The sequence below is a fragment of the Mustela nivalis genome (assembly GCF_964662115.1).
Source record: "Mustela nivalis genome assembly, chromosome: 14".
Taxonomy (NCBI): domain Eukaryota; kingdom Metazoa; phylum Chordata; class Mammalia; order Carnivora; family Mustelidae; genus Mustela; species Mustela nivalis.
In genome coordinates this window covers 11358009-11384118 of record NC_139033.1, presented here as the reverse complement: position 1 = coordinate 11384118, position 26110 = coordinate 11358009, and the positions used below count along the sequence as shown (strand labels likewise).

Here is a 26110-nt window from a genome sequence, read left to right as displayed (position 1 = left end):
GCAGGGATACAGGGGCCCAGCAGGTAAGCTGAATGAGCAATGCAGACACAGCTAAGATGACAGGAGTGGAGAGAGGCAAGCCTGCGCTAAGAAGCGGCCTCTGCCCAGCTCGAGCCAACTGTAGAAGTCTGGTCTTGCAGCACAGAATGTAGCCTGAGAGCACAAACTTGGAAACCAGGCTGCCTGCCTCCAGATCCCTGCTCTGCCCACTCTTCTGTCTGTGTGATGTTGAGCAAGTGTCTTGACCTCTCTGTGCTTCTGTTTCCTCTAATGGGGACTAGAAACAATACCTTCACCTACCACTGATGTGCTGGAGGGGCTTATACAGTGCCTTCCTTTGCTCAGTGAGGTAGCTTGAATCTGCCACAGTGGGATTATTTATGCCACAGAAACTGGCAAATACTACAAAGCAGGGCCTTTTTTCCCCAACCACATAACCAGGTGTTAAACCTTTGCTAGTACTGCTAGGGCTTTTATGATGAGCATTTTTAGACTTAGTGTGTGTGTGAAACACGAACAGTGCCTGGCACACTTTAGGTACTCAGTAAGTATTCGCTATTCTTTCTGGGGGGTTGTTATGCAGGAATGTAAGCCTGCTGTGGCCACGTTTTCTAATTTTTCCAGACAAGCTGGAAATCTCAATTTTTATGTAAAAACCTCTTGATTTTTTAATTTTGGCTTAAAATGAACATTTTTTTAAACTTGAACAAAACCAAGTTCATGAGGGGATTTGGACCACGGGCGGACCCCCTGTTAGCTACTTCAGACTTGGAGGGAGGGGCGATGAGCATCGTCTGATTACTCTAGGCTGTTTCTCACCTCCCACCTTGGCACTCACCCCCTTCTCCCTCCTCTGCACATCAATGACCTGCTCATCCTTTGTGAGCCGGTGCCTCCTCCTTGAAGCCCTCCTCTAGGCAGTGCCCCTGCAAGATAAGCCACTCCCTCCTTGACTCTTTCTCCAAAGTGCTTCTTGCTCTCTGCCCTTTTCCATGGTCTCTCTTACTGTAGGACTTGTCGGCTGGGTTTGGGGTTCATCATCCCCTCATAGTGCTTGGCACACTGAAGATCATAATGCATAGCAGTAGAATCAACCTCTATTAAGCACCGTCTGTTTGCCAGCCTGTGAGCTGAGCAATATTAATGCATATTACCTTTAATCTTTACTGTATCGCTGAGATATAGAAACAAAGGCTCAGAGATGGCCAGCAGCCACCCAGAGCCACAAAGAAGTAAGAGGGACTGGAAATGACATCAGCCTCCTTCAGGAAGCTGAGCGGCCCCTGAGAACCACGGCTGGAAGTTACAGGCAGAGTGGCCCCGGCTGAGTAGTGCCCTGAGTGTCCAGCTTAGGCCTCATGGGCCTGTCTCGAGTCACACTCCTCAGAGACATCCAGAAAGGACATTGCTATATTTAAAAGCCCGGGCAGGGTGGTGCTTCATGACATTTGGGTGGCCGCCTCTCCATAAAGGGCATGCATGCTCTTTTAACTCTGCTCTTCGGAGCTGGCATTTTGGAGAACTTCCACAATCTCCCCTCTCGCAGCCACCTGGGACCCTTGCAGTCCTCCCTCTGGGTGCAAGGATGCCACGGCACATGGCTGATGGAGCATGGGGCAGAGAGAGCTCAGGGCCCAGCTCAGGGCCATTGAGTGGGCTCAGGAGGCAGCAGCTGTCATTGGAGCTGGGAGCACTGACCCCTGGACCGCTCCGCATTTCAGAAGGTGCTGGTGGCTGTTTCAGGGGGGCAGCCTGGGGTGGTTCTTGGCATCCCTGACCCTCTGCCCACACTGACAGTTTGGCTCTGGCCCTGTTGTTCCAGCAGCTTCCACCTCCCACATTCCCTGTGGAAAGCATCAACTTCTAACACTGTTGGAGCCCTTTGCCCAGAAATCCCCAGAACCATCTATGACTTGGCCATCTTCATTCCGTATTAAGAGTGAACAAAGTTTTTCTTTTAGCTGCTGTGCCTTCATACCCAAGCTGGTCTCTTAAGTGGAGAAAGGAGGCACACAGAGGTCAAGAAAGGATGTTCATATCCATCCCTTGCACATTCATGTAGAGCGAGCTAGGTGAGCACCATGCCAGCTCTTTTACTGCCTTGAGTGATTGGATGCCACAGTAGCTCTTCATATCATTATACCCATTTTACAGTTATGAAGGCTGAGACTCTGAGAGTTCAGGGACTGGCTCAGAGTCACACAGCCAGGGATGCAGGCTTCAGACCCCGGTCACTCAGCCTTGTGCTCTGTGGTCCTTCCTTGAAGCCCCTTTATTAAGCCTCTGCTGCATGCACCCCCTTGCTCTTCTCTCCCCCCGACTTGTGAACTCACCCCTTCCTCTCCAGGCCCAACCTGGCTTCACCACTCCCACCAGAACATACAGATTGCCAAGCCCTGCTAGTTCTTTCTCAACTTTGCCTATGAGTCCCTCACCATCAGGAAAGCAGAATCATCCAGATGCTCTAAATGGCCTCTTTTCTCTGAGCCCGGGTGGACTTGAGTGGGAGGACCTGACCATTCTGTACTTATTCCATGGAGGGCTCACACAAAGATCATGGTGCATTTGGGAAAGGCAGTTTGCCTGCCACATGGGCCTGCATGGAAACGAGAAGTAGGACCAGTATGGGACACTCTGCCCCTCACTCCTGGTTTTCAGCAGACTGCAGAATCACAATTTGAAGAGGGCAAGGAGGTAGGAAGGGGACGGAACTCAAGAAGAATGTGGTGAAGACAAAGCAAGGGGGGAAAGGAGTGTCTGTCTAGGACAGAGAGAAATGCTGATGCCTTTGGGGGTCCAGATAGGCCCACACCTGTACTGCAGGAGGCCGGGAGGCTTGGGGGGATTGAGACCCCCCAGCTTGTCTCAACAGGAGACAGCTAGTTGGCTCCAGGCGATGGTTGTCAGTGGAAACGTAGGCCTAGGGTAGCCAGATCCTCTGATTTTCCAAGAGAAGCCAGCAATTTGGATCTCTTCTGGTTTTTAAATGCTGGCTCAATATATATGCACATATTTTCATGCTCACAGTATTTTATGGAGGTGTAATTTACATACGGTAAAATGCGCAAATCTTAAGTGTGTAACTTGATGAATTTTGATGCCTCAAATATTTTTAAAACACTGGAGGGTCCAAGAAAATATGCCCTTGGGGTGCATCTGGCCCTGGACCCCACCGTTCATGACCCCTAGTCTAATGTATTTTGTGACCCCCATGAGCATGGTGGGATGCTTACACAACCATATCCCATGGAGAAGGGGACAGGCTTTGGGTGAGGACTTAGTGATAACCCCATTACTCTCACGTCTAAGGCGTAGACTCCAGAGCCCAGGGTGTGAAATAGCCTTGCCACTTGCTGTGTGACTTCGGGCAAATTACTTTACCTCTCTGATGCTTGTTTTCCCCACGGATAAAATGAGAAAGATAATGATACTAATCTCATAGAGCTATTGGATTAAATGACTTAATGTGGGAAACACTCAGCAGTGCCTGGCACAGAGAACTGCTTTATACATGTTCACTACTACTTTTTTTTTAAGTTAATAGACTTTTTTTAGAGCAGTTAGAATTTGAACAGACAGTATAGAGCTTTCATACACTCCCTCTTCCCTTCACCCCCACCCTGTTTCCCCTAACATCCTCCTTTAATGAGATATATTTGTTACAATTGCTAAACCAACATTGATACATTGTTATCAACTAAAGTCTGTCCTTTACATTAGGGGTCACTCTTTGTGTTGCACATTTTGTGGGTTTTGAGGAATGGCATAACGTCTGTCCACCATCATACAGAATAGTTCCACTGTTATTTTAAATCAAGAATCTTTGTTCGTCCCCACGGCTACTGCAGAGAAAGACCGGCTGTAGCTTATGAATAACTTCTGGTGGGCTGGCAGGAACCCCATTTTTTACTCTCCCACTCAGGAAGTGTCGCACATTCAGGCACATGAGGGGACATTTTAGAGGTGAACCCGAGTCTGTTCTAATTTACCCAAAATGGAAGCTACGTTCCCACTTAAGGTTGGGAGTCACACAAATTCCAGCCCCCAATTCCCTGCCCCACAGCTGGCTCTGAATCCAAAGACCCCTTTCACACCCTAGTTTAGCCCTTCCTGTGTGACTTGGAGCCACTCTGGGCCTCTCTGGGCCTCTCGAACAACCACACTCCCTCTCCTGGGACACCCCTGGGAGTGTGTGGAGCCTCAGACGCACTAATTTCTGTGAAAGGTCTTTGTACATTATAAAAAGCTCTAGATTAAAATTGGAAGTATTATGATTATAATCAGTTAGGCAGAAAAACTGAGCTGTTAGCGAAGCAAGTCTGGCCCTCAACGGCTGAGCCACAAGAAGTCAGTTGCATGCAGGGGCTGCGTGACAGCCATCCATAGCTCGTCCCTCTGGGGTGAGGTAGCCAGGAAGTCAGACACACAGCTGGAGCCTGCCTTTGGCTAGAACAGCAAGGCTGAGCTGGGGGCACCCACCCCTGGGTTGTTTCTGCTTTCATAGCCTGCCGGCCAAATGCCAATCAGCACGGAGCCACGTTTGCGGTATCGGCAGCTCCCAAAAAGAGGAAATTGGACACAGATGCTTCCAGCACCCATGAGAATGAATCTCAATCATCCAGCTTCATCCACTGGCCACACCCCGGCGGGCAGGACAAGAAACACAACTCCTGTCCTGAATATATATATATATATATATATGTATATATATATATATATGGCTTTGTGGCTTATTATATGAGCATATAGTTTATTTTTTTAATACCCCAAAGCAAAATTTATTTGTAAGGCACTAAAGAAAGCCTCCTGTCCCTTTTATGCCAGGAGCCCTCGGAAGAGAAGTGAAATTGTGTATTCGCTGCTAAAAAAAGCCCTGGCTTATACAATTTTAACAATAGAAAAATGATCTTTGTGCTTCAGTGCATGGATGCTTAAAGGAAAACAGGCAGTCTGTTCAGGTGGCTGGTGAATTACAAATGAGTGGTTCGCCTTTGTTTTGAGTGACAAGCAATTTAAATGCAGTCTTACGTGGAGGCCTGGAAATTCTTTTCCCCAGAAGAGAGAGCATGAGAGGAAAAGGAAAAAGAAAAAAGCTTCCTTTTTGAACTGAGAGATTATATTAGTTGCCACTGAGCAGAGGTGAGAAGTTAGAACTTCATTTGATAATTATAAAATCAGTAGTTTGTGATTGGACGTAATTGATGATTATACTCTTGCTAATAGCAAGCCTGCCAACCTGCACTTGTGGGACATTTCATTTTTGCACCGCTTCCAAGCCATGAAAGCCAGCCCGGCGTGGGGCGCTGCTCACAAGATCTCAGGGAGCCTGACATCAAATGCATTTGGGGGCCTGTATTATGTTGGATAAAAAGTGTTCATTAATGCCGACATTTGAAAACACTTTTCTCTGTGCCTTATTTTTAGCCTGGGAATAATTACAAATATTAGAATAAAATTGCACAGTGTTTTTCTCCCCTGCCTCATCCTCTCCCAGCAGACCCACCCCTCAGTCAGAACCTGGGTGGGCTCCTAAGCCTTGCACTGCCTTTGATTAAAATACCGATGGGGTGGGGATCAGTGTGTGGGGAGGAGAGTGTCTTGTCTTTCTGTCTGCCTAGGTGAGTTAGAACCATCGCACAACAAAGTCGGAAGGGAACTTAAGGCCAGCACCTTCACTTTACAGATGGGGAAACTGAGGCTCGGAAAGGGGGTATGCCTTTCTCAAAGATGAGCAGGGTCTCGAGGCCCCAGCCAAAACCCACATCTACTCACTCCGAGGTCTAGCTTCTCCCGTTTTCTACCCAGCTGTTGGCTTCCCTGAGACAAGCACTGGGGTTCTCTGGGGCCCATCCTGGGCCTCTGACCACTCCCACCTTGAGCTCCTCCGTTAATCCATCAGAGAGCCCGCAAGAGACCTCCTGCAGAACCTCCAAGACCACAGCCTAGTTTGGTCTGCTCTGGGGGCATGATTCATTATCCTTCCTGATGAGGGTGGATTTTTTTTTTTTTAAGTTTGTAATTTGTAAGATTAGCTCAGAGAACCTCTTATCTCATTCATTCATTTGTTCATTCAGTCAGTGTTGGGTTAGTGCCCACTCCTGACCTGCCCCGTGCTGGGCTGCAAAGGGGGGAGAAAAATCATAGCAGTGGCCATTTAAGATCATCCAGTTGTTCGTGCCCCCAACTGCGGAGCCCCTCCGATTCCCCTCTCACCACCACCACCCCTAATTATCTCTGTGTTCCTGAGGAACAAAGCCTGTGGTTGAATTCACATCCATCCAGACCGGAGCATTTCTCCCACTTCCGCTGCCAGCACCCTGCTCTGAGCTGGCGTTTTTGCTTGCCCAGACTGTTACAGTAGCCACCTCTCTGGTCTTCTTCTATCAGAGCCAGACTCAGTCCATTTTCCACGCAATAGCCAAAGGCACCCTGTTAAAACGAATGTCAGATCATGTCTCTTTCTGGACTCAAACCCTGACATGACTTCTCATCCTCCTTAGAGGAAAAAGTCCCAAGTCTTCACTGTAGCCTGCAAGGCTACACCCCTCCCTTCTTCTCTCCCCCTCCACTTACCTTCTACCACTACAGCGGCCTCTTTGCTGTTACTCAAGCCAAACTCACTTCTGCCCCAGGGCCTTTGCACCTGCTGTTCTCGCTTCCTGGAATACTCTTCCCCCAGATCACTGCACAACTTAGTCCCAGGGCCTTCCCTGACCCTGCTAGGCAGTGCACACCCTGCCCCAAACCTGTGTCCTTCTCTCTGCTTTATTTGCCTCTCCTGCACTTGATCATGTTCACACATTCTATAATATGATTTATTTTATTGCCCATCTCTGCCTTTATAGAGTGTCAGGTTCACAAGGGTACGGGTTCCATTTTGTCCTGGTTGGTGCTTAATGCCCAATGCCTAGAACAGCCTCCATCTTTAAGAGGTGCTCAGTAAGGAGGGACCCCCACTTCTACCAGTTTCTCTCCAGCCTTAGAATCACCCCCAAGGACAACATAGAAACACTGAGGCTCATTATTCAGCAGTTGTTTATTGAGTACCTGCTGTGCACAGAGTTGCCTGAAGGGGAACACAGCAATGAATGCACAGACCCACTTTCCCATGGGGGAGCTCAGACCTAAGAGCTGACAAATCCCGGCTAGAGAAGATGGCTTCTGGAGCTGGGCGAGTCTAGGAATGACTCCTCAGGGAAGGGGTGCCTGCATGACTCACCCCACCAGTGTATTCAGGGGAAACCAGCTAGGGCTAAAAGTATAACCTGCTGCAAGAGGCCTGGTTTCTAAAATATCAAACCTCTGCTGTCAGACAGCTGTTTTCCCTTTTGGCATGTGTCATATGGTCCCATTAACAACCATTTGTCCGTCCTCTCAGTAAAAGGGCCCCAGCCTGCTGGCTTCTTTCTGCCTCCTATCAAAGTAATATTTTAGTCCCCAATACGGCAGATTGCCCAAACCCTATCCCTCCCTGAAGAGCTGCTGCATCCTTGGTCACTCTTTAAACTCTTTGTACCTCAGTTTTCTCATCTTTAAAATGGGAATAACCATAGAGCCCGCCTGCCTTAGATCGGGCTAACAGAATATCACAGACTGGGTGTCTGAAACAATAGGATTTTATTCTCTCACAGTTCTGAAGGCAGAAAGTCCAAGATCATGGTGCTGGCACGGTTGGTTTCTGGTGAGAGCTCTCTCCTTGGCTTATAGACAGCTGCCTTCTCACTATGTACCTCTTTGCTCCTACATCCCTGGGGGCTCTTCCTCTTCTTATAAGGACATTAGTTTTGAGGCTCCTGGCTGGCTCAGTTGTTAGAGCATGTGACTATTGGTCCCCAGGTCGTGAATTTGAGCCCCACATTGGGAGTAGAGATTACATTTTGAAAAGGTAAAATCTTTGGGTCAGGTCATGATCCCAGGGTCCTGGGATTGAACCACGCATTGAGCTCCCTGCTCAGCAAGAAGCCTGCTTCTTACACCCCCACTCCCCCTCCTTGTGTTCCCTCTCTCACTGTCTCTCTCTCTGTCAAATAAATAAATAAAATCTTTATTTATAAATAAATAAAATTTTTTAAAAAAAGAACATTAGTCCTATAGGATCAGGGACCTGCCATTTTGACATCATTTAATTTTAAATACCTCTTTAAAGGCCCTATCACTAAATATAGTCACACTGGAGGTTGGTCTTCAACATACAGATTCAGGGGAACCCAGTTCATTTTGGAACACCACCACCTCCTGGGAGTTTTGCAAGAATCAAGTGAGTTAATGCATGTACAGCGCTGAGTATGTGTTTGAGGGACCTGGGGAGGGGGCGAGATGGTTCCCCTCAGGCACACACATAGTAGGTGCTCAGTAAATACCACCTGTTATTGTTGTAGTTACTGAGCTCCTGCCCATGTCCATCACCGTTGCAGGTTGAGGCATTGAGGGGAGTATTTAGAAGCTGGACCTGCAGCCCTAGAGGAGGGGGGCGTCTCAGAGCTCAAGCATGGAATTTGAATTAGCAATTTACACCTGAGGATTCAAAATAGTGATAGGTGGCCAGATGCCTTAATTCTGCTCCATCCTGTCGGGATATGGAAGTGTCTGATGCTGACTTCTGAGCCCTTAGAATGAGGTCTTTCTCGGACCCCCATGAACCTCCAGGAAATGCCCCCCATGATCTCAGAAGGCCAGAGAGGGTCTCAGGCTTCTGCCTCGTGTGGGTAGGAGCCGAGAGAGCCCAGATCAACAATAGCCAACAAAAATAAGAGTCAAACTCTTATTTCTTATTTAAGCCTAACATTAAATTGTCATTTTCACTTGCTCAGCCACATCAGTGACTTACAGCGGAGAGAGCGTTAGCACTCAACCCAGGAATGGAGCTCCGAGCAAACACACTGTGTAAGGCAGGGGGAGTCAAGTTCTGCTGAAGACCTGGGTGCTTGGCTCCTCCTGGCCTCCCAGTCCCCTGACCATCTAGCTCCTCCCACTCTTTCAGACATTCTAGCTGCTTCCACAAAACTCCCACTAGAGTCAGTGCCAAGCAGGGATTGGAAGCATGGGGTTTGGAGTCCAGCTAAGCTGAATCTGGTTCCCAACTCCCACAGGCTATGGCCTTCTCCATTCCGTGCCTCAATATCCTCATCCATTAAATGGGCAGTAACACCACCTCCTCAGTTATGAGGATTAAGTGAGATAATATATGCCCAGCACATAACACAGTGCCTGACAGTTAGTGCTCGGTAGTCACTGCTATTATTAATGATACCAGTTCTTATACCAGCCCAAGATAAATGTTATCCTGTTCTACAGGTGGTGGAAAACCAGAATATTACTATAAAGAAAAGGGATCGATCTATCAGACTTATCTAAGACTCATCTTAGAATCACATGTGAGTCTTCTGGATAGTCGAGTCAGACCTCCATATGCAGGTCTCCCTGAGTACCTTTACAGCCTCCCAGATGGGTCGTTGTCTACTTCGATGCCTCACCTCATGGGGAGCTCAGTATCTCATAAGGTAGCTCACTCTGAGAACTTCGAGCTTTCTAAGACGGAGCCTCCTTGAAATTTCCTTCATCCTCTCACCCCTGGTCCACCCCACCTCTGGAATATTTACAGCTATCAACGTAATGGCCAGAAAGATCTTTAGCTGATTACATACCATTCTTGGATATGCCCCCCTGAATCTGCTCCTCTCTCTTGGCTAATTATACCCCACAGCCCTCCCCATCTTTTGCCTCCACCTTGTCCTGAATCAGGAATTTATCTCCTGATCATCTTTCGAATTTGTTCTCCAGGACCCCCTGGACCTGGGCACCAAACCTCCCCAGCCCCTGAGCAGCCCCCACGGTGAACAACTTGCTTCCCCCATTCACAGCTTCTGGGTTTCTTCCTGTCTTTCATGCCTCTGCCCCCCTCATTCTCCATGTACCCCCATACTTCTCCCCTTAGGGTCTGTGCCCCCACTCGATGCTCCCTCTTCATTCGTACCCTCTTACTCCATGCTCCCTCCCATGTTGGTGCCTCCCTGACTCTCCATCACCCCCTTCTCCATGCTCCCCACAGTGACCACAAACACTGCAGCCCTCTGTGCTCCCCGCAGTGCCCACGAACACCGCAGCCCTCCACACCCCCTTCTCTGTGCTCCTCCCAGTGCCCACGAGCACCAGAGTTCTCCATGCCCCTTTACTCCCCGTGCATCCCCTCAGATCTGCACCCCCAGCCTCCAGAGGGAGAACCAGGCCTCAGCATTTAAGGGCACGCCCCACACCCCTTGCCTTCCTGAGCTGATTCCTTCTCTCCCCAGATCTCAATTCCTCTTCATCCTCCTCAAAGGTCCTGATCCTGAGATCATCGGATCATCCCGCCTCCTCTCCATTGTCCATAAGTCTTCAGTTTCTTCCAGAATTCTGCCACATCGGACACACCCAGTTCTGTCTCCCAGAACCACCACACCCACCCTCCCCAGAGCCCGGGACCCAGTGGTAAAGGAAAGCTTTTCTCAAAGTATGTTCCACAGAACCCTAGTTTCCAGGTTCACTCTCCAAAACAAAAAGTTCTGTGGCTTAAATGCATTTGTGAAAACATTGGGCTACGCTGAATCAAAGGAGACTTTTTCCAGCAGCTCTTGTCAAAGTGTCCATTTTGTTGGTATATTCTGTACATATCCACGCAGAAAGTGTGTGTGGACTTGATCACAAGTCCTCCTGTCCATGCCCAGGGGACCATGCAACATGCTTTGGGAAGCACTGGTTTCTGATTGAAGTCTGAGCCCTGGAATGAGAAGACTGGGCCATCTCTGCCACTGACTAGTTCTGTCCGTTTCTTCCTCTGTAGAACAGGGGTCCTTAACCAGGCTCGCATCTGAGAACTGGCGGAGAATCCAAAAATAAAGCACTGAAGGCAGAATAAGGTTCAGTTCCCAGAAGTTCTGACCATTCTTTGTAAAGAGCTTGGCCAGAGAAGTTCTCAATAGCCAGCGGCTGTTGTCACCACTAGCTCGGACAGCTCGTGGAAGCTCAGCTTCAGGAGGCCCCCAAATTTGCTACTTTTAACCACTTGACAGATGAGAGCCAAGTAGCCAGAACAGACTTTTGCCTCTCCCCTGACTTAACTGGCTTTGCACCTGTTATTTTCATACTTGGGGGACCAAACACGTTTTCACCCCTCGTATTATAGCGGGTAGTGGAAATGCCACGTGCTCCATCAGACGCTGAGCTATTTCTGATGGTGACCTTCTTGGTGTCTGTAGCTGGCCGCCACCTCCTCCTCCTCCTCCTTCCCCAGATGGCCTTCAAAGATCTGCCTGTCACAAGCCAAATCTGTCATCCTGGACACTTTCTCCCGCCCTTCTGTGTGGTCGGGCCCAGCCATGAGGCAAAGACACACATGGCCTTTTATTTGTGCCAAGCTCACCTGTCTGGGCACGTGGTTGAAACACCCTAAAGTTGCAGACTTTGGAAAAGACATCCTGTGTGGTCAGAAGAAAAATTAATTAAGTGCCTTATTAGAAAGCTTTTTGCCAACTTCTGTGGCCACTCTTTGCCACACGCTCGCCCATTCCTTCCCAGTAGCTTCCTAGGCAGATGGAGAGTATCTTTCCCACTTGATGGCTGAACAAACTAAGGCCAAGAAATGCTTAATGACATTAGGCCCAGCACCAGATCAGGCTGTAATGCCATTAGAAATTTTGACCTGGCCTTCTAGAAACAGACAGGATTATTGTTCTAAACCAAGACTGAACAAGGCAGGGCATCCACATGGCTCCCTATCTGCAAGTCATCTTTACTGTGGGAAGCCCTGAACTTGAACTGATTAAAACTGAGAGCCGTTCCAAGATGTTTTTTGATCTCTGCTTTTGAAAATATTGCCCAGTCATTAGATGAGTCTCGAAAGCAGGGATTGGCAAACATTTTCTATAAAGGGCCAGATAGTAAATATTTTTTTAATTTTATTTTATAAGACTTATGTATGTATGTATGTATGTATTTTAGACAACGAGAGAGAGAGAGCACACATGTGTGAGCAGGGGGCAGGGGCAGAGGGAGAGAACCCCCAAGCAGGCTCCCCGCTGAGCATGGACCCCCCCCCAACATAGAGCCCCATCTCATGACCCTGAGATCACGACCAAGCCAAAACCAAGAGTCAGACGCTTCACCGACTGAGCCACGCAGGCACCCCTATTTTATCTTATTTTAAGTAATCACTACCCCCAACATGGGGCTTAAACTCAACAACTCCGAGACCAAGAGTCACATGCTCTATTGACTGAGCCAACCAGGTGCCCCTGCATATTTTTTATTTTACAGCCGGTGTCTTTGTCACAACTATGCAACTAGACCATTGTAACATGAAAGCAGCCATAGACAATAAATAAAAGAATGGCTGCAACTGTATTTCAAGAAAACTTTATTTACACAAACAGATGAAGGTCCACATTTGGCCTAAGGACCATAGTTCGCCAACCCCAACCCTTGGTTTAGACCAACACTATCCAGTAGAAATATAACACAAGCCATATATGTAATTTAAATTTTTCTAATAGCTACATTACAAAGTAAAAAGAAATAGGTGAATTTAATTTTAATAATATATTTTACTGAACCCAGTAATTCCACAGTGTTATCATTTCACATAAAATCAATATAAAAAGTTACTGAGATGGGTTGCCTGGGTGGCTCGGTCTGTTAAGCATCTGCCCTAGGCTTAGGTCATGATCTCAGGGTCCTGGGATTGAGCACCCTGTCGGGCTCCCTGCTCAGCAGAGAGCCTGCTTCTCCCTCTGTCCTGCCTCCCCCCACCCCTGCTCATTCTCTCTCTCTCAGATAAATAAAATCTTTTTTAAAAAAGTACTGAGGTATTTTACAACCCTTTTTTCATCCTGAGACTTAAAAATCCCGCATTTTACACCCATAGCCCATCTGAATTTGGAATTGTCCCATTTCAAGTGCTCAGTGGCCACGTGTGCCAGCGGCTGCTGTATTGGACAGTGTAGCTCCAGTGGGCAGACCAATATCAGAAGGAGACTGTCACACTGGTAAACAACATGCCCTTACGAACTGATAAGCACCGTGAGAAGAAAGCAGAAGGCACTATAGGCAGGGACAGGGAAGCATTGAAGGAATCTTCTGGCATTTGCCCCAACCCTGCTCACAGTTCTTCTTTAGCAGTCAATGGAACATTCTTTTTCTTTTTTTTTTTTTTTTAAAGATTTTATTTATTTATTTGAGAGAGAGAGAGGGCTCGTGCATGAGCTGGAAGGAGAGGGAATCCAAAGACTGTGCACAGAGCGCAGAGCTGGACGCGGGGCTCAGGCCCACGGCACTGAGATCATGACCTGAGCTGAAACCCAAGAGTCGGCCGCTTAAGCAACTGAACCACCCAGGGGCCCCAAGTCAATGGAATGTTCTTATGCCTTTTCCCAAGCCCCACACATGCTCAGCATAGATGCTATGAAATGAAACATTCAGACTTTGCTGGCTCATCTCTGATAATTTCCCATCTAGGGCTCAGAAGATGAATTGCTTTCATTTCTCATGGCTTTTCTGGGCTTCAGATCAGCAACACAGCAGCCTATGACCTGGTACAGCCGTAGATGATGTCACGAGGCAACATATGGGGTCCAAGCAACTATCCCCACTGAGTGGGATGGTTTTTCTCTCCAGGAGAAAGGGCCCAGCATCTGGAGCAGAGCAGGAATTTGAACCCCCAGACCTCGTATGAATACCACTGTGCCGTCTACTTACTGGGTGACCTTTGGCAAGTTATTCAGTGTCATCGAGGTTTTCTCATCTATGTAGTAGGATAATGACAGCAGCTACCTTTACTGATTGGTGTGTCCATGGAGAGTAAGAGCATCTGGGACATGGTAAATGCTGAATATTACAACTATAATAATTACTATTGACCCATCAAGGCTGCCCCCCCAAAACTCAGAATTAATTGCTTCCTAGTGTTTGCATCACCTTCTCCCATGTTGTGGTTCCTCTTGGACGTAGCTAGTCCCCAGAACAGGAACTGTGCCTTGTCTATCTCAGCAAGATCAAAAATCGACCTGCAGTTGATTTTTCCCTTTCCTAGATCCTGGAACTTACTTTATTTATTTATTTATTTATTTATTTATTTATTTATAAAGATTTTATTTATTTGACAAAGATCACAATCAGGCAGAGAGAGATGAAGGGAAGCAGGCTCCCTGCTGAGCAGAGAGCCCAATGTGGGGCTCGATCCCATGACCCTGGGATCATGACCTGAGCTGAAAACAGAGGCTTTAACCCACTAAGCTACCCGGGTGCCCCTGGAACATTCTTTATGTCTGCTGTTGTCTTTCTCTTCTCCAGGAGACAATGCGTAATGTTCCCTCCACCAAACTGGGCCAGATTCTCCCCACTTAACATACTCTCAAGGCCCCTTTGTACTTTCCCTTTGAAGCATTTAGCATTTGTAATTAATGAGTAAACTGGAGAATCTGCTTTGATCTCAGTCTCCCTGCTGGACTGAGTCCCATGAGAGCGGGGCTCCAGTCTGCATCATTCATTGATGAGCTCCCAGCACAGGGCACATAGTAGGTGCTCAGGAAATGTTTGTTGAGTGAATGAGAGACTATCATTCCCTCTGGAATTTAAAAGACCAGACACTGTTCACAGAATAACAAGAGAGCTTAGGGAGTTTTAGTAACTGACCTTTTTAAAAGCATTTGCTCAACGTCCACCATACATTTCCCTCCACCTCTCTTAAACAACGAATTCTCTGTGGACTTCATAAAACCTTCAGGCTATGCTGTCCAATAGAAATATAATGTGATCCATGGATGTATTTTTACAGGTTGTAGTATCTACATTGAAAAACAAGTAAAAGGAAACAGGTGAAATGAATTTTAATAAAGGACTTTATTTGACCCAGCATATCCAAGAGGTTACCAATTCAATATGTAACCAGTATACATGATGAGCTGTTGACCATTCTTTTTCTCTTGCTAAGTCTTTGAAACCTTGTGTGCACTTTGCACTCCCAGCCCATCTCAATTTGTGCTTGCTGCGTTTCAAGTGCTCAAGAGCCACCTGTGATTTGCGGCTGCCGTATTAGAGGCCTTACAAGAACCACTGTGGTTTTCACATTCTTCTTCCCAGTATGCACTGCGAGGTGTGGAGGCGGAGCCTTTCTTAGGTGGTCTTTGGAGGACACTAGAAAAGCACAGTTGGGGTTTATCACCCAGCACTGGACAGAACCTGTCCCTGTAACAGGCAAGAAGGAAGGGGTTGGTCATACCAAGAGGTGACCTATATGGGGCTTAATGTATCCCGTAAGATTTACAAAGGGCTTTGTATGTGTTAAATCATCTGACCCTCCAGCAAGGGAGGGTGTGGTGTTATTATTTGCATTTTACAGAGGGGGAAGTAGAGGCACAGGGATTGCCATGACCTGTCCGCTCAAAGACACAAAGATAGTAAGTGATGGACCTGGGATTTGAACCCAGGTGGCCTAGATCCAAGGCTTGTGCCTTAGTTGGCCCTTCTCTGAATAGACCATCTCAGAATTGGCCCTTGTCATTTCTCCAAAATGGTGTCACAAACGGGACCTAGAGTTGGGGCAACCAACCCTCTTATATGTGCTCATCCCCCAAATTGTTTTGAGCACCTTCTGTGCACCACACAGTGCATTCACAGAGCTCATGTCAAGGGAAGGAATTTGATAACAGACACTCCCCCAAGTGGCGTCCCTGGGATTGGTAAGAGAAGCCCACCTCTGAAAAAGGGAGAGTGACACATAGATCCTCCCCATAGATTCATCATTGAAGAAGATGGCACCAGAGGGAGAAGTATATCATTGTCAGGGAGAATGAAGATGTTCCAGTGCAAAGGGAGATAACCCCACCCAGGGTGTTCTCGAGGATGTAGGGACGGTGACCTGTAGGTACCAGGAGCTCACACCAGCCATGTGCCAGGGAGGCCCAGGATGATGCCAGGGAAACTGGCTACCAAGAACTAGCACCAAGGCAGCTGTGAGGCCAGAGCTTGGAATTCCTAGTCAAGGACAGGGAGGGATGAGATGGTGCTGAGCCCCAGAAATGTCTTGCCCACCTTATCTTAAGGAACATCACTGGCCGAACAAAAAAGTCTGTGAGCAAGAGAACAAACGTAGGAAGGTAGCTCTTCACAATGGGGTTACAGAGCCGTTTGTGTCTTCATCAGCCAGGAAGCATTTGTTGAGCTGTTTGACATCTCACGAGAGCTTTAATGAGTTCTCTGTAATTTTCAGTGGCAAGAAATATTCCCCAGATGTGTGCCACTTTCCCCCAGAACGTGTCATATCTGCATCTCCAGCAGGACCCTTTCATAACAAAAACAATAATAATAGCTATTAACCTGCTGTGTGCCAGGCCCTGTGCTAAGCACTTACATGCAATTTCATTCCATCCACAGAAGAGACCCAGAAGGTAGGTTCCATTTTTCCCCCATTTTTCAGATGAGGAAACCTTAGATCAGAGAGGGCCAATGACGTGCCCGAGGTCACACAGCTAAAATGCAGCAGGGCCAGGATTTGAACCTGGACTTTCTTTTTTTTTTTTTTTAATATTTTATTTTTTTATTTGACAGAGAGAGAGAGAGGTCACAAGTAGGCAGAGAGGCAGGCAGAGTTGGGGGGGACCAGGCTACCTGCTGAGCAGAGAGCTTGATGCAGTGCTCGAGCCCAGAACCCTGAGATCATGACTTGAGCCGAAGGCAGAGTCTTAACCCACTGAGCCACCCAGGTGCCCGAACCTGGACCTTCTAACTCCATACTTTTGACTTTCATTTCCCCTCACTTCCCCCCATCCCATGTTTGCACATGTAGGAAAGTGATCATATTTCCTTGTAGACTCGGATGCCATGGTTACACATGACTCTCTCTCTTGTTTCCAAAGGTGGTGGCCCTTAGTAAGAGAAGTCAGGAGGCCGAGGCAGCTTTCCTGAGTGTTTACAAGCAGTTAATTGAAGCACCAGGTAAGAAACATTTGGGTTCCACAACTGGATAATTAATGACATTGAAGAGCTAGCCATTATTGGTTGTTACACAGGGGCCTCCCCACAGTGGGATCTAGGGACAAGCGAAGGCTCCTGGGCAAGGCTGAGCCTTCCACAGGCGAGGGTTGTTGGGGGCGGTGAGAGGTGCACACCCAGCCTGGTGTGGCATGTCCCCACACAGTTCCTCCATCCTCCCCCACCACATTCCAATGTTAGCTAGAAAGCTTTGGGGGACTCCTGGCAAGATCTCCCACCTGGACCTTCTTGGGGAGCCGAGTGCCTTACCTGCCAGAACCCCCATCCCATTGCCACAAAGGACACATGGTGCCCAGGGCTGTCTGCCAGCTGAGGGCACTGGAGGAAAGACCTCAATGTTTCCCCACCATGGCGCAGCCAACTTCAGCTCAAAGAACACATTACTTACCTGACTCTCTTTTCATGCAATATAAAGACAGGCAAAGATGAATCTGTCAGCACTATCCACAATGCCCAAAATGGGGAAGCAACCCAAATGTCCATGAATGGATGAATGGATAAATAAAATGTGGTTGATTCAGCCATAAAAAGGAGAGACACGCTCACATGCGCTCACACGCAGCAGGGACGGCCCTCACGATCACGGTGCTGAGTGGAAGAAGCGAGACACAAGGTCACATAATCCAAGACTCCACTTAAATGGAATGTCCCAAATGGGCAAATCTAAGGAGACAGATACCAGACTGGTGGGAGAGGGTTGGTGACCGCTCATGGGTGTGGGGTCTCCTTCTGGAAGGATGGAAATGCCCTGGGGCTAGATAGGGGTGATGGCTATGTGACTTCATGAATGTGCCAGATCCCACTGAACTGTTCACTTTAAAATGGTAGATTATATGTTCTAAGAATTTCTTCTCAACTAAAAAAAAAAAAAAATTTTAACCTGTGCTGTTTGAAGTCAAGAGAGTGGTTTCTGTTGGAGAGCCAATAGTTCCGAAAAGGGACCTCTGGGGGCCAAAGATGCTGCTTCTTGATCTTGGTGTGGATTGTAGAGCTGTGAGCGGTTTGAGCACACTTAGGTGTGTGCCTAAGATATGCAGACACACGTCTGTAAAAAAGTCTCCCATTTCCAAAATGGCCCCTCCTCTGCCACCTTCTCATTTCATGACTCCGAAACAGGAGCCCAGGGAGGTGTAAGTGATTCGCTTACAATGGTGGGGCTGGGAGGGTACCCTCTGCCAACTCCCGCCATCCGGACAGCCCTCTGGTCCTTTCTGGGGCCCTTCTACACAACCACAGGGATCAATGCTATCGGGTGACCAGGGCTGGGGGTTTATGAGGAAGAACATGAAATCTTAGCTAAGCCGAGTCATGGAGAAGGCGAAGTCCTTTCTACTCTATGGGGAGATCGTTTGTGGGATCTTTGTGTTTGTGGGTGGGGAAGTCCCTCATTCCGTCTGTCTTGGGCAACTAGGGTGGCTTGAGTGGTGTCCTCCCAAAACTCATGTCTACTCTGAAACTTGGAACATGATCTTCTTTGGAAGCAGGGTCTTTGCAGATGTAACTAGTTAAGGACCTCAAGATGAGACCATGCGGATACAGGGTGGATCCTACCTCCAGTGACTAGTGTCCTTGTAAGAGGAGGAGAGGACACAGAGAGACCCAGGAGGAAGGCCATGTGAAGACTGGCTCAGGCTGAAGTGATGGGGCTACAAGCCAAGGAGGGCTTGAGGCCGCCAGGAACAGGATGAAACAAGCTCCCGAGCTCTGGGAGCGCCTCAGAGTTTAGAAAGCATTGAGGCCGCTCCACCGTCTGCATGTTACAGCTCCAGGGGAACAGGCCAACCAGCCCCCTTCGCGGGGTACCCCGAGGTTGAGTCTGGCGCCTGAGGTCTCACAGCCAGGAGAGTGGGGCTCAGGTCTCCGCACACACGCTGCTATGTCCAGAGTGGCTGCTCCGTGTCACAACTCGGCTGCGTGGGGGAGGCTGTGTTTGTTTTCTGGGGCTCCTGTAACAAGTCACCACAAACTGGGGGGCTTCAAGCCACAGATGTTTATTGTCTCCTAGTTCTGGAGGCCGGAAATCCGATATTAAGGTGCCCACAGGGCCGTGCTCCCTCTCAAGATTCTAGGGGAAGCTTCTCCCTTACCTCTTCCAGCTTCTTGTGGTTCCAGGTGTCCCTTTGCCTGTGGCCCCGTCATTCCAGTCTTTGCCTCTTGTCCTTACGAGGCTCCCTCCTCCCTATGTCTGGGTCCCAACTCTCCAGCTCTTTTCTCTTATAAGAACACTAGCCATTGAATTTAGGGCCCACCCCATAATCCAGGGTGATCTCCTCCAGAGACCTTAGCTGAGTTACATCTGCCAAAGACCCTTTTCCCAAATAAGGTCACTTCCCCGGCTCCAGGCATTAGGACATGGGTATATGTTCAGGGGCCCGTTCAGCCCCCCACAAAGGGATGTGCACACTCCATCCTCTTTGCCCTGGTCCTACACTCCCTGGAAGGCAGCATGCTGTGTGTGTCTCAAGGAGGATGTTTGGGCAGTGAGAGTGGCTGGAGTTGGGCAGCATAGCCCTTGGGGTTCTATGCCCACCATGAAGACATGGCCCCCGGGCCATGAGGCCAAGACAGCCCTGGCCATTGTCCCCATCACTAAGGACCACATTGGGCATGTAGCAGATGCTCTGCTTATATCTCTACCCTCATTAGAGCTATCTGGAAAAAATAATTGGGAAAATAAACCCTCATATTTACCATCATTTTTCAGTCCTTACGGTCCCACAAGATCAGCAACAAGTGACATTGGAAAGTGACCCACAATAGACCCCAAAAATGTCTCCTAGGAGTCTCCACACAAGGCTCCTCCCCTAGACCCCATGTACCTCCCCTGTAGCACCAGGGGGCAGCTCTGAGATGGGCTTGTGATTCGGGGCTCAGGCTGGAGTCCTACCCAGACCACTCACTCGCTGGGTGACTGCAGATGAATTAATTGACTTCGCGAGCCCCTCCCTCCTCTTGTATAAGTTAGTGACTGGGCTACACTTGTCATCATGTATGTGTCTGGCTTTCCTAGAAGTGAAATTCTCTAAGCCTGGTACTGACTGGTCATATCAGTTTTGTATACCCAGAACCTGGTACACAGTAAGCACCTAATAGTTGTTGAATGAATGAGAAACAAGACTCACATGCAGAAATGGGGAGAAGGGTTATTTGAATGACAAGGCGCTCTTTGACCTAGAGCCCTCTGCCTATCACGTGTTTATTTACATTTATTTAAGTGCATTTATTAAGTGCCTGCTCTGTGCCTGGCACTTGCTAGACACTGAGAACCTAATCATGAGCCTGCAAATGTAGACAGGGGCCCAGGCCTCGGGGAGGTTGCATGCCGCTGGCAGGTGACCAGATCATCCCTCAAATAACCATTGCTTATGGCGAACCTAGGGGAGCTCCAGCAAGCCTAGCGCTTGAGGGTGAGAGAGGCTATGGCCCCTGCTTGGAAAAGAGTCATTAATTCCAGGGTTCACTGTGAAACCCTCATCTTTCTCTAGATAGGGCGGTTAACACAATCACAGGGCCAGAGTGCCAGCCCCAGGGACTGCGAGAGTTCCCAAGACCAGTGCAGAGCTTTCCAGAAGGTCCTCGTGCCCTCCTGCCCCTCCCCCCAAAGGGGTCATTCCAAGTCTGGTGCTGACTCCACGCATCTGATTTCGCAACTCTGCTCCCCAGAAATGGAGAGGCGGGGGAGACGTACGTCCCTAGCTGTCACTGAGTTGGAGAACAAGGAGCCTTAACTGATGGAGACATACTGTTCGAACGGCCCCTTTAGGGGCTCTAATTCATTTTCGAGACATTTAAGAATAACAAAATGTTTTAATGATTTCTTAGGGGAATTAGGAAGACATATTTTTGTTCTCATTAAATTTTATCCTCAGACACAAGAACCAAATGTCAGATGTGTTTTTGGTGCTTGGAGCTTCCCGGCGCACTGTCCCCCCCCACACACACGCTGTTCCAACCCCCTCCAGAAAAATAACACTCCTGGAAAATTTGCCAGGATGCACACTCTCCTGTTTTTATATTTCTTGACAGGCAAATTATTTGTCGAAATACTTTCCACCCCCCTCCAAAGCCACACAAGTCCTGATTCAACATTTTTGTTTTGAATGACTGCTGCCAACACAAATCTTTGGCAGAGAATGCGATATGGCGTGATTGCTCAGCAAGTATTTTGATAAGTGTGCAGCCTGTATGTCTGTAATTACGAAAGAAAACCGTAAATCTTTTGGATATTGTTCACACAGATGTGGCGTGAAGTGAGAAAAAAAGCAGTAAAACGTGTTAAAAGCATAATTAATGTCATTGTTGTGGAGGATGGTTTGATTTAAACCTTTCTGACTTCTGTATCGGTGGCGGCTGATTTCTTTATCGCGCTCGCAGTCACCAGGTACCAACCCGAGCTTCACAAAGCTAACTTGTTAACTGAGTGCTTAGTTAAAAGTACAAGGCGGGAAGAGGGGAGGAAGAAAGAAAGAAAAAAATGAAAAGAAAGGAAACAAGGAGAGAGCAAGTAAGAGAGCAGGCAGAAGAGGACTGCTGAAGAGATAAGAAGAGAGAGGTGAGTGCCCCCAAAATGGGTTTTTCTGCTTTACTTTGGTTTTTTAAAAATCCAGTGCAGGAGACGGCAACTCCTGACAGGTGTTTCTCTCCCTGCTTCTTTCAGGAGGCAAAGCTGGTCAGCTTAGGTGTTCCAGCTGCAGAGTCAGACACAGCAGGGTAGGACTCTCAGTTCGGTAGTTTTGAGCTGTGTGACCTTGGGCAGGGGCCCGAACCTCTCTGAGCTCTGAGTTCTATGTCTTTAGCAGAGGGGTAATAATAGCAGCTACTCACTATTTGACACGAAGGTTCACTGTGCTGGGTGTGAAAGTATTTGGCAGGCTCTGATAACCAGCAGCCCACTGCAAAGCTGACATCAGAGTGTAAGCTACATAGATCACAAGCGTTTGCTGCTGATCTCACAAGGTTCTGTCAGTTATCGAGGACATGGGGTGAGCAGTTTAGGCAACAGGGTGACTGAGTCTGGAATAGGAAAATACTTTACAGTGTTTGGGGCTTAATTTTTTTTTTCTCTCCAATTATAAAAGTCACATATACATGCTTTTGACTTCAAAAAATACGGAAAAGTAGAAAGAAGGAGACAGAACTCCCTACTAGAGAAGCAGTGGGAACATTATTTTTCTTTCTGACCTTTTCCCTATGTACTTCCTCAAAACAGTAGTTCATTCTGCTTGTACCATTTTGAATCATCCTTCCTTTTACCCAATATGAGCATACGTATTTCCCTGTGTGATTAAAAATCCTGAGTAACTTTGGTTCATCGTGTGTAATGGTCTCTTGTGTGGCTGTGCTGTAATTTTCTGGACTGCCCTCTCCAATGTTGGGCATTTAGGGTGCTCAGGAATGAGCAGCTTATTGGTACTGTGCTGTAGTTCTGAGGACAAGGAAGAGAACTTGGGAAGGAAAATAGATTGTAGCCATGCATTGGCCCCAAACCCAGAATTTATTCTGAACTCATGCATTTGTTACACTAAGTATCTTTTCAAATATTATGAGCCTCTCATATTCTTTTGTGAATCACTGGTTCATGTATCTACAGCCCATTTTAATGTCAGAGATCACTTTCTTATTGATTTGTAGGCACTCTTTATATATTACAGATAATAATCTTTGTCCTGGTCAACATGTCTCATATCTTCTCCCCTAGTTTGCTTTCAAAAAATATTTGCAGAAACGTAGAAATTCTTATCAAACCTTTGCTTTTATATTTCCTGGATTTCATGTCATATTTTTTAAAACCCCTTCTTGCTTGAAAGTTTTGGGTTTTTCTTTTTTAGTACTTCTGTGACCTTAATTTTTAGAGAATGAATCTTTGATGGAAGTAGCAAGGGAGGTTAAGAATTTAGCTTTGCTTTTGTCCCAAATGACTAGTTCTACCGCCATCTAGTGGATAAGCCACCTTCACAAACACAGGTAATAAAGATTTTAGTACAAGAAACTCTTGTTTCTGTTTGCTCTCACTTCCATCCCCTTCTCCCTGAATATGCCTCTGCTCACTTGATCCCGTAGGAAACAAGGTCAGAGTTTCCCGAAGATGGCAGCTGACTTTAGAAGGCATTACACCACCCTCTCCCCTGCCAGAAGTGCTCCCCCACCATGGCGGCCCGTCTAACTTTAAGTATTCTTGGTAACCAAGGACTGGAGGAAGATTAAACAAAAGCATCTGGCATGATACTGGTACCCAGTAGGTGCTCAATGCACGGCTGTTCCCTTGCAGAAGGGAAGCCAGGCACATCAGCTGTGGCTTTTCATCGGTTCATTTAGGGCACCTACTAGAGCTGAACCCTGTGGGAGCTCAAGCCTGATCCTTCTTCTGCCCTCAGAGACTGGGAGGCTGGCAGGGCCATCATGACCCAAAGTCAGACTGCCAGAGAAAGGGCCCCACGGCTGGACAGCCAGAGGAGGCACCTCAGAGAAAGCAGGCTTTGAACGTGGACCTAAAGCATCAGCTGCCACCCTTGCAGGGGTGGTTGGGGGGTGCCTGTGCGTCAGGCTATGCAGCACAGCCCTTCACAGAAATGAGTCTATGATCCCCTTAGTCCCCTTGACAGCAGCTAAGCTGTCCTACTGTGCAGCTGAAAAAATGCAGGCTCGGAGAGATCAAGGCATTTGCCCAAGGTCACACAGCAGAGAGACAGTAGAGTCTGAATTTTGACCCGGACTCCTAACCTACTTGCAGGTTCATTTTAAAAAATTGAAAGGATTTGAACAAAACCATTGGACATTTGGCCTCCAAAAAGAGTGACAAACAGCTGAGGGTCTTTGTTGCTGGTAGGTTAAGAGGTTCTAGATTGAGAGGATGGGCCCTTTGCTGAAATACAAGTGTGTTACCCAGAAGAGGAACAAGCTAACCCCTCCCCCCAGCTAAGAACTCCTCGTTCTCCCGGCTCAAGCTTCCAAATTCAGGGAGCCGAGTGATACCAGGAGAAGCACAAGCAGGACCCCAGGCCAGAGGGCCGTCCTACAGAGCAGGGCCAATCCCTGTCCTGCCTTGTGCTCCCCTTGTCATTCTTCACTTTTCTGCTCCTCAGTTTCCCCATTTATAAAACACGGACAATAATCGTACCTACTTATAGGCCAATTGGGTGGATTTGGTGAGAGAAAGAACATTGAGTATGGTGCCTGGTACAGAGTAGCAGCCCCATGCAATTCATGAGACAAATATTGAGCGCCTACTGTTTGCTGGACCCTCCACTCACCACCAGGAGCACAATGTGAGGCAAAACACACTGTCGCTGCCTGCCTTTCTGTGAAACTCCTTGTATGGGAACTTTATTTGTTTTATAATGGACTTGGCTTTGAATCGGGCTCTGGTGCTCCCTGGCTGGGCCACCCTGAGTGGCTGGTTCTGCCTCTCAGCCTGTTTCTTGGTCTGGAAAAGCACACCTACCTCCTGGGACCTCAGAGAGGAGTAACCGTGGTGCAGATTCTAGAAGGTCCTCTGGGTGTCTAGCACCTAGTATGTGCTCAGTAAACAGTCCCTGCAGCTATGCTGGTGTTGAATTCCCACCATCACCCCGTGCCAAGAAGGAAGACCTTCCCCAGCCCCTCTGTCCGTCCTTCAGCCAGAAGACCCCCCGGAGCAGCCGGTCCTGGCAGTGGATGGAAGAGCGGGTGGGCGGACACATGGCTCACGGCTGTGTGGACGGGCCCCACACCCCATCTGCTCTCGAAAAGTTAAGATTAAAGGATCAGAGTTAGTCTCTCTGCCGCCGTCAGTAGCCCGAGCCTCCCGCCCATGCAGGCGCCCAGAGCCTGGGCCCAGATGGGAGAAGGCTTCTGTCTCCAAGATATTTTGGAGGGGCGCACGCATACTTCTGCATATATGTGTTTCTAAACAGCCTCTCGGACAGCCTTCGCGGCTCCAGCTTTCCTAAAAAAGCTCTGAATGCCACTTTCCTTCAGATGGACACAGTGGGAGGAATGAGACAGCTTTTCCTAGCTCCCCGCCCCCCCCCCCCAACCAAAAACCCCATAGACGCTTTCTGAAGAAACACCACAGCATCAGCTAGCGGTGGGAGAGGGAATAGACCAAGTGCCTCTGTGAAGCCCGGTGTGGTATTAAAATATTACAAGTCCGCTGGCAGTATTCTCTAAGGGGTTAGATCCAATGTAACCAAAATGAATTAGTCATTTTATTAAGCAGTTTATGCATAAAGAGCAGGTTGATGACTGTAGGACAAAGGCCCTCCGCTTCCTGACAGTGTCCCCCTCCCTGCGCTCCCGTCGGGACCTGCCACCTCGGATGGCTCGCGTCTGATCTCCCGTGTCTGCCATCGTGCTCGATTAATCCAAAAGATTTGTTGTAGTCAAACATTTCTGATTTGGGATTCTCCCTGTTTGGGGCTTTTTCGTCCAGGTTGGATCCAAGGCCCTTGGCTTCCCACTGCCACTGCCCTCATCCAGGTATCGACTGTGTGTCTGTCGCAGGAGTGAAGTGAGGGAGTCCCGCGCCCAACTCTGGGCAGCTGTGGGTCTTGGCTGAAAGGTTCGGCTGGTAGTGCTGAGCCCGGCAGAACCTGGGCTCCCTGCTCCAGACGAGGAGATGCGGGGATGTTTGGTCACTTCTCCTGACACCAGGATAGGAGGCTTGCCAAACACCAAAGTGGGGACATGGGTCACTTTGAAGATTGGGGGCTTGGTGGGACCCAGCACTTCCCCTTATGGGGTCACCTGACACGGGAAACAGCTTCAGTGTACCTGGCACAGCAGTGAAACTTTGAACACATTGCATGCCGGGTGTCACCTCCTTCCTTCTAGATAAACTTCAGTCCGGTGCTAGAGCACCTTAAACACCTATAGAATACCTGTGCATCTCCCTTTTTAGCCAAGGGAGAGCCAGCCTTGGGATCCCAGTCTTAGGTAACAAGAGAGTCTAACTAGAATTTAATAACATCAGTTTTCACCCAGTGTGGGACTTGAACTCACAACCCTGAGATCCAGAGCTGCATGCTTTCCCGACCAAGCCAGACAGGTGCCCCCTCTTTGTGTTTATTTTTATGGTTTTAGGCACCTTCTATTTATGATATAGGATCCC

At 48.2% G+C, this 26110-nt stretch overlaps 1 protein-coding gene across 11 annotated transcripts in view; it reads left to right on the top strand.

Annotated features, from left to right (window-relative positions):
* CUX2 (cut like homeobox 2) overlaps nucleotides 1-26110 on the top strand; it is a 325643-nt gene that overhangs the window by 251155 nt on the left and 48378 nt on the right. For all 11 annotated transcript variants that reach the window (XM_082698270.1, XM_082698265.1, XM_082698269.1 and 8 more), the window contains one exon: nucleotides 16887-16965. In XM_082698270.1, coding sequence (XP_082554396.1) covers nucleotides 16887-16965 — 79 coding nt within the window. The remainder of the gene's footprint in view (nucleotides 1-16886; nucleotides 16966-26110) is intronic.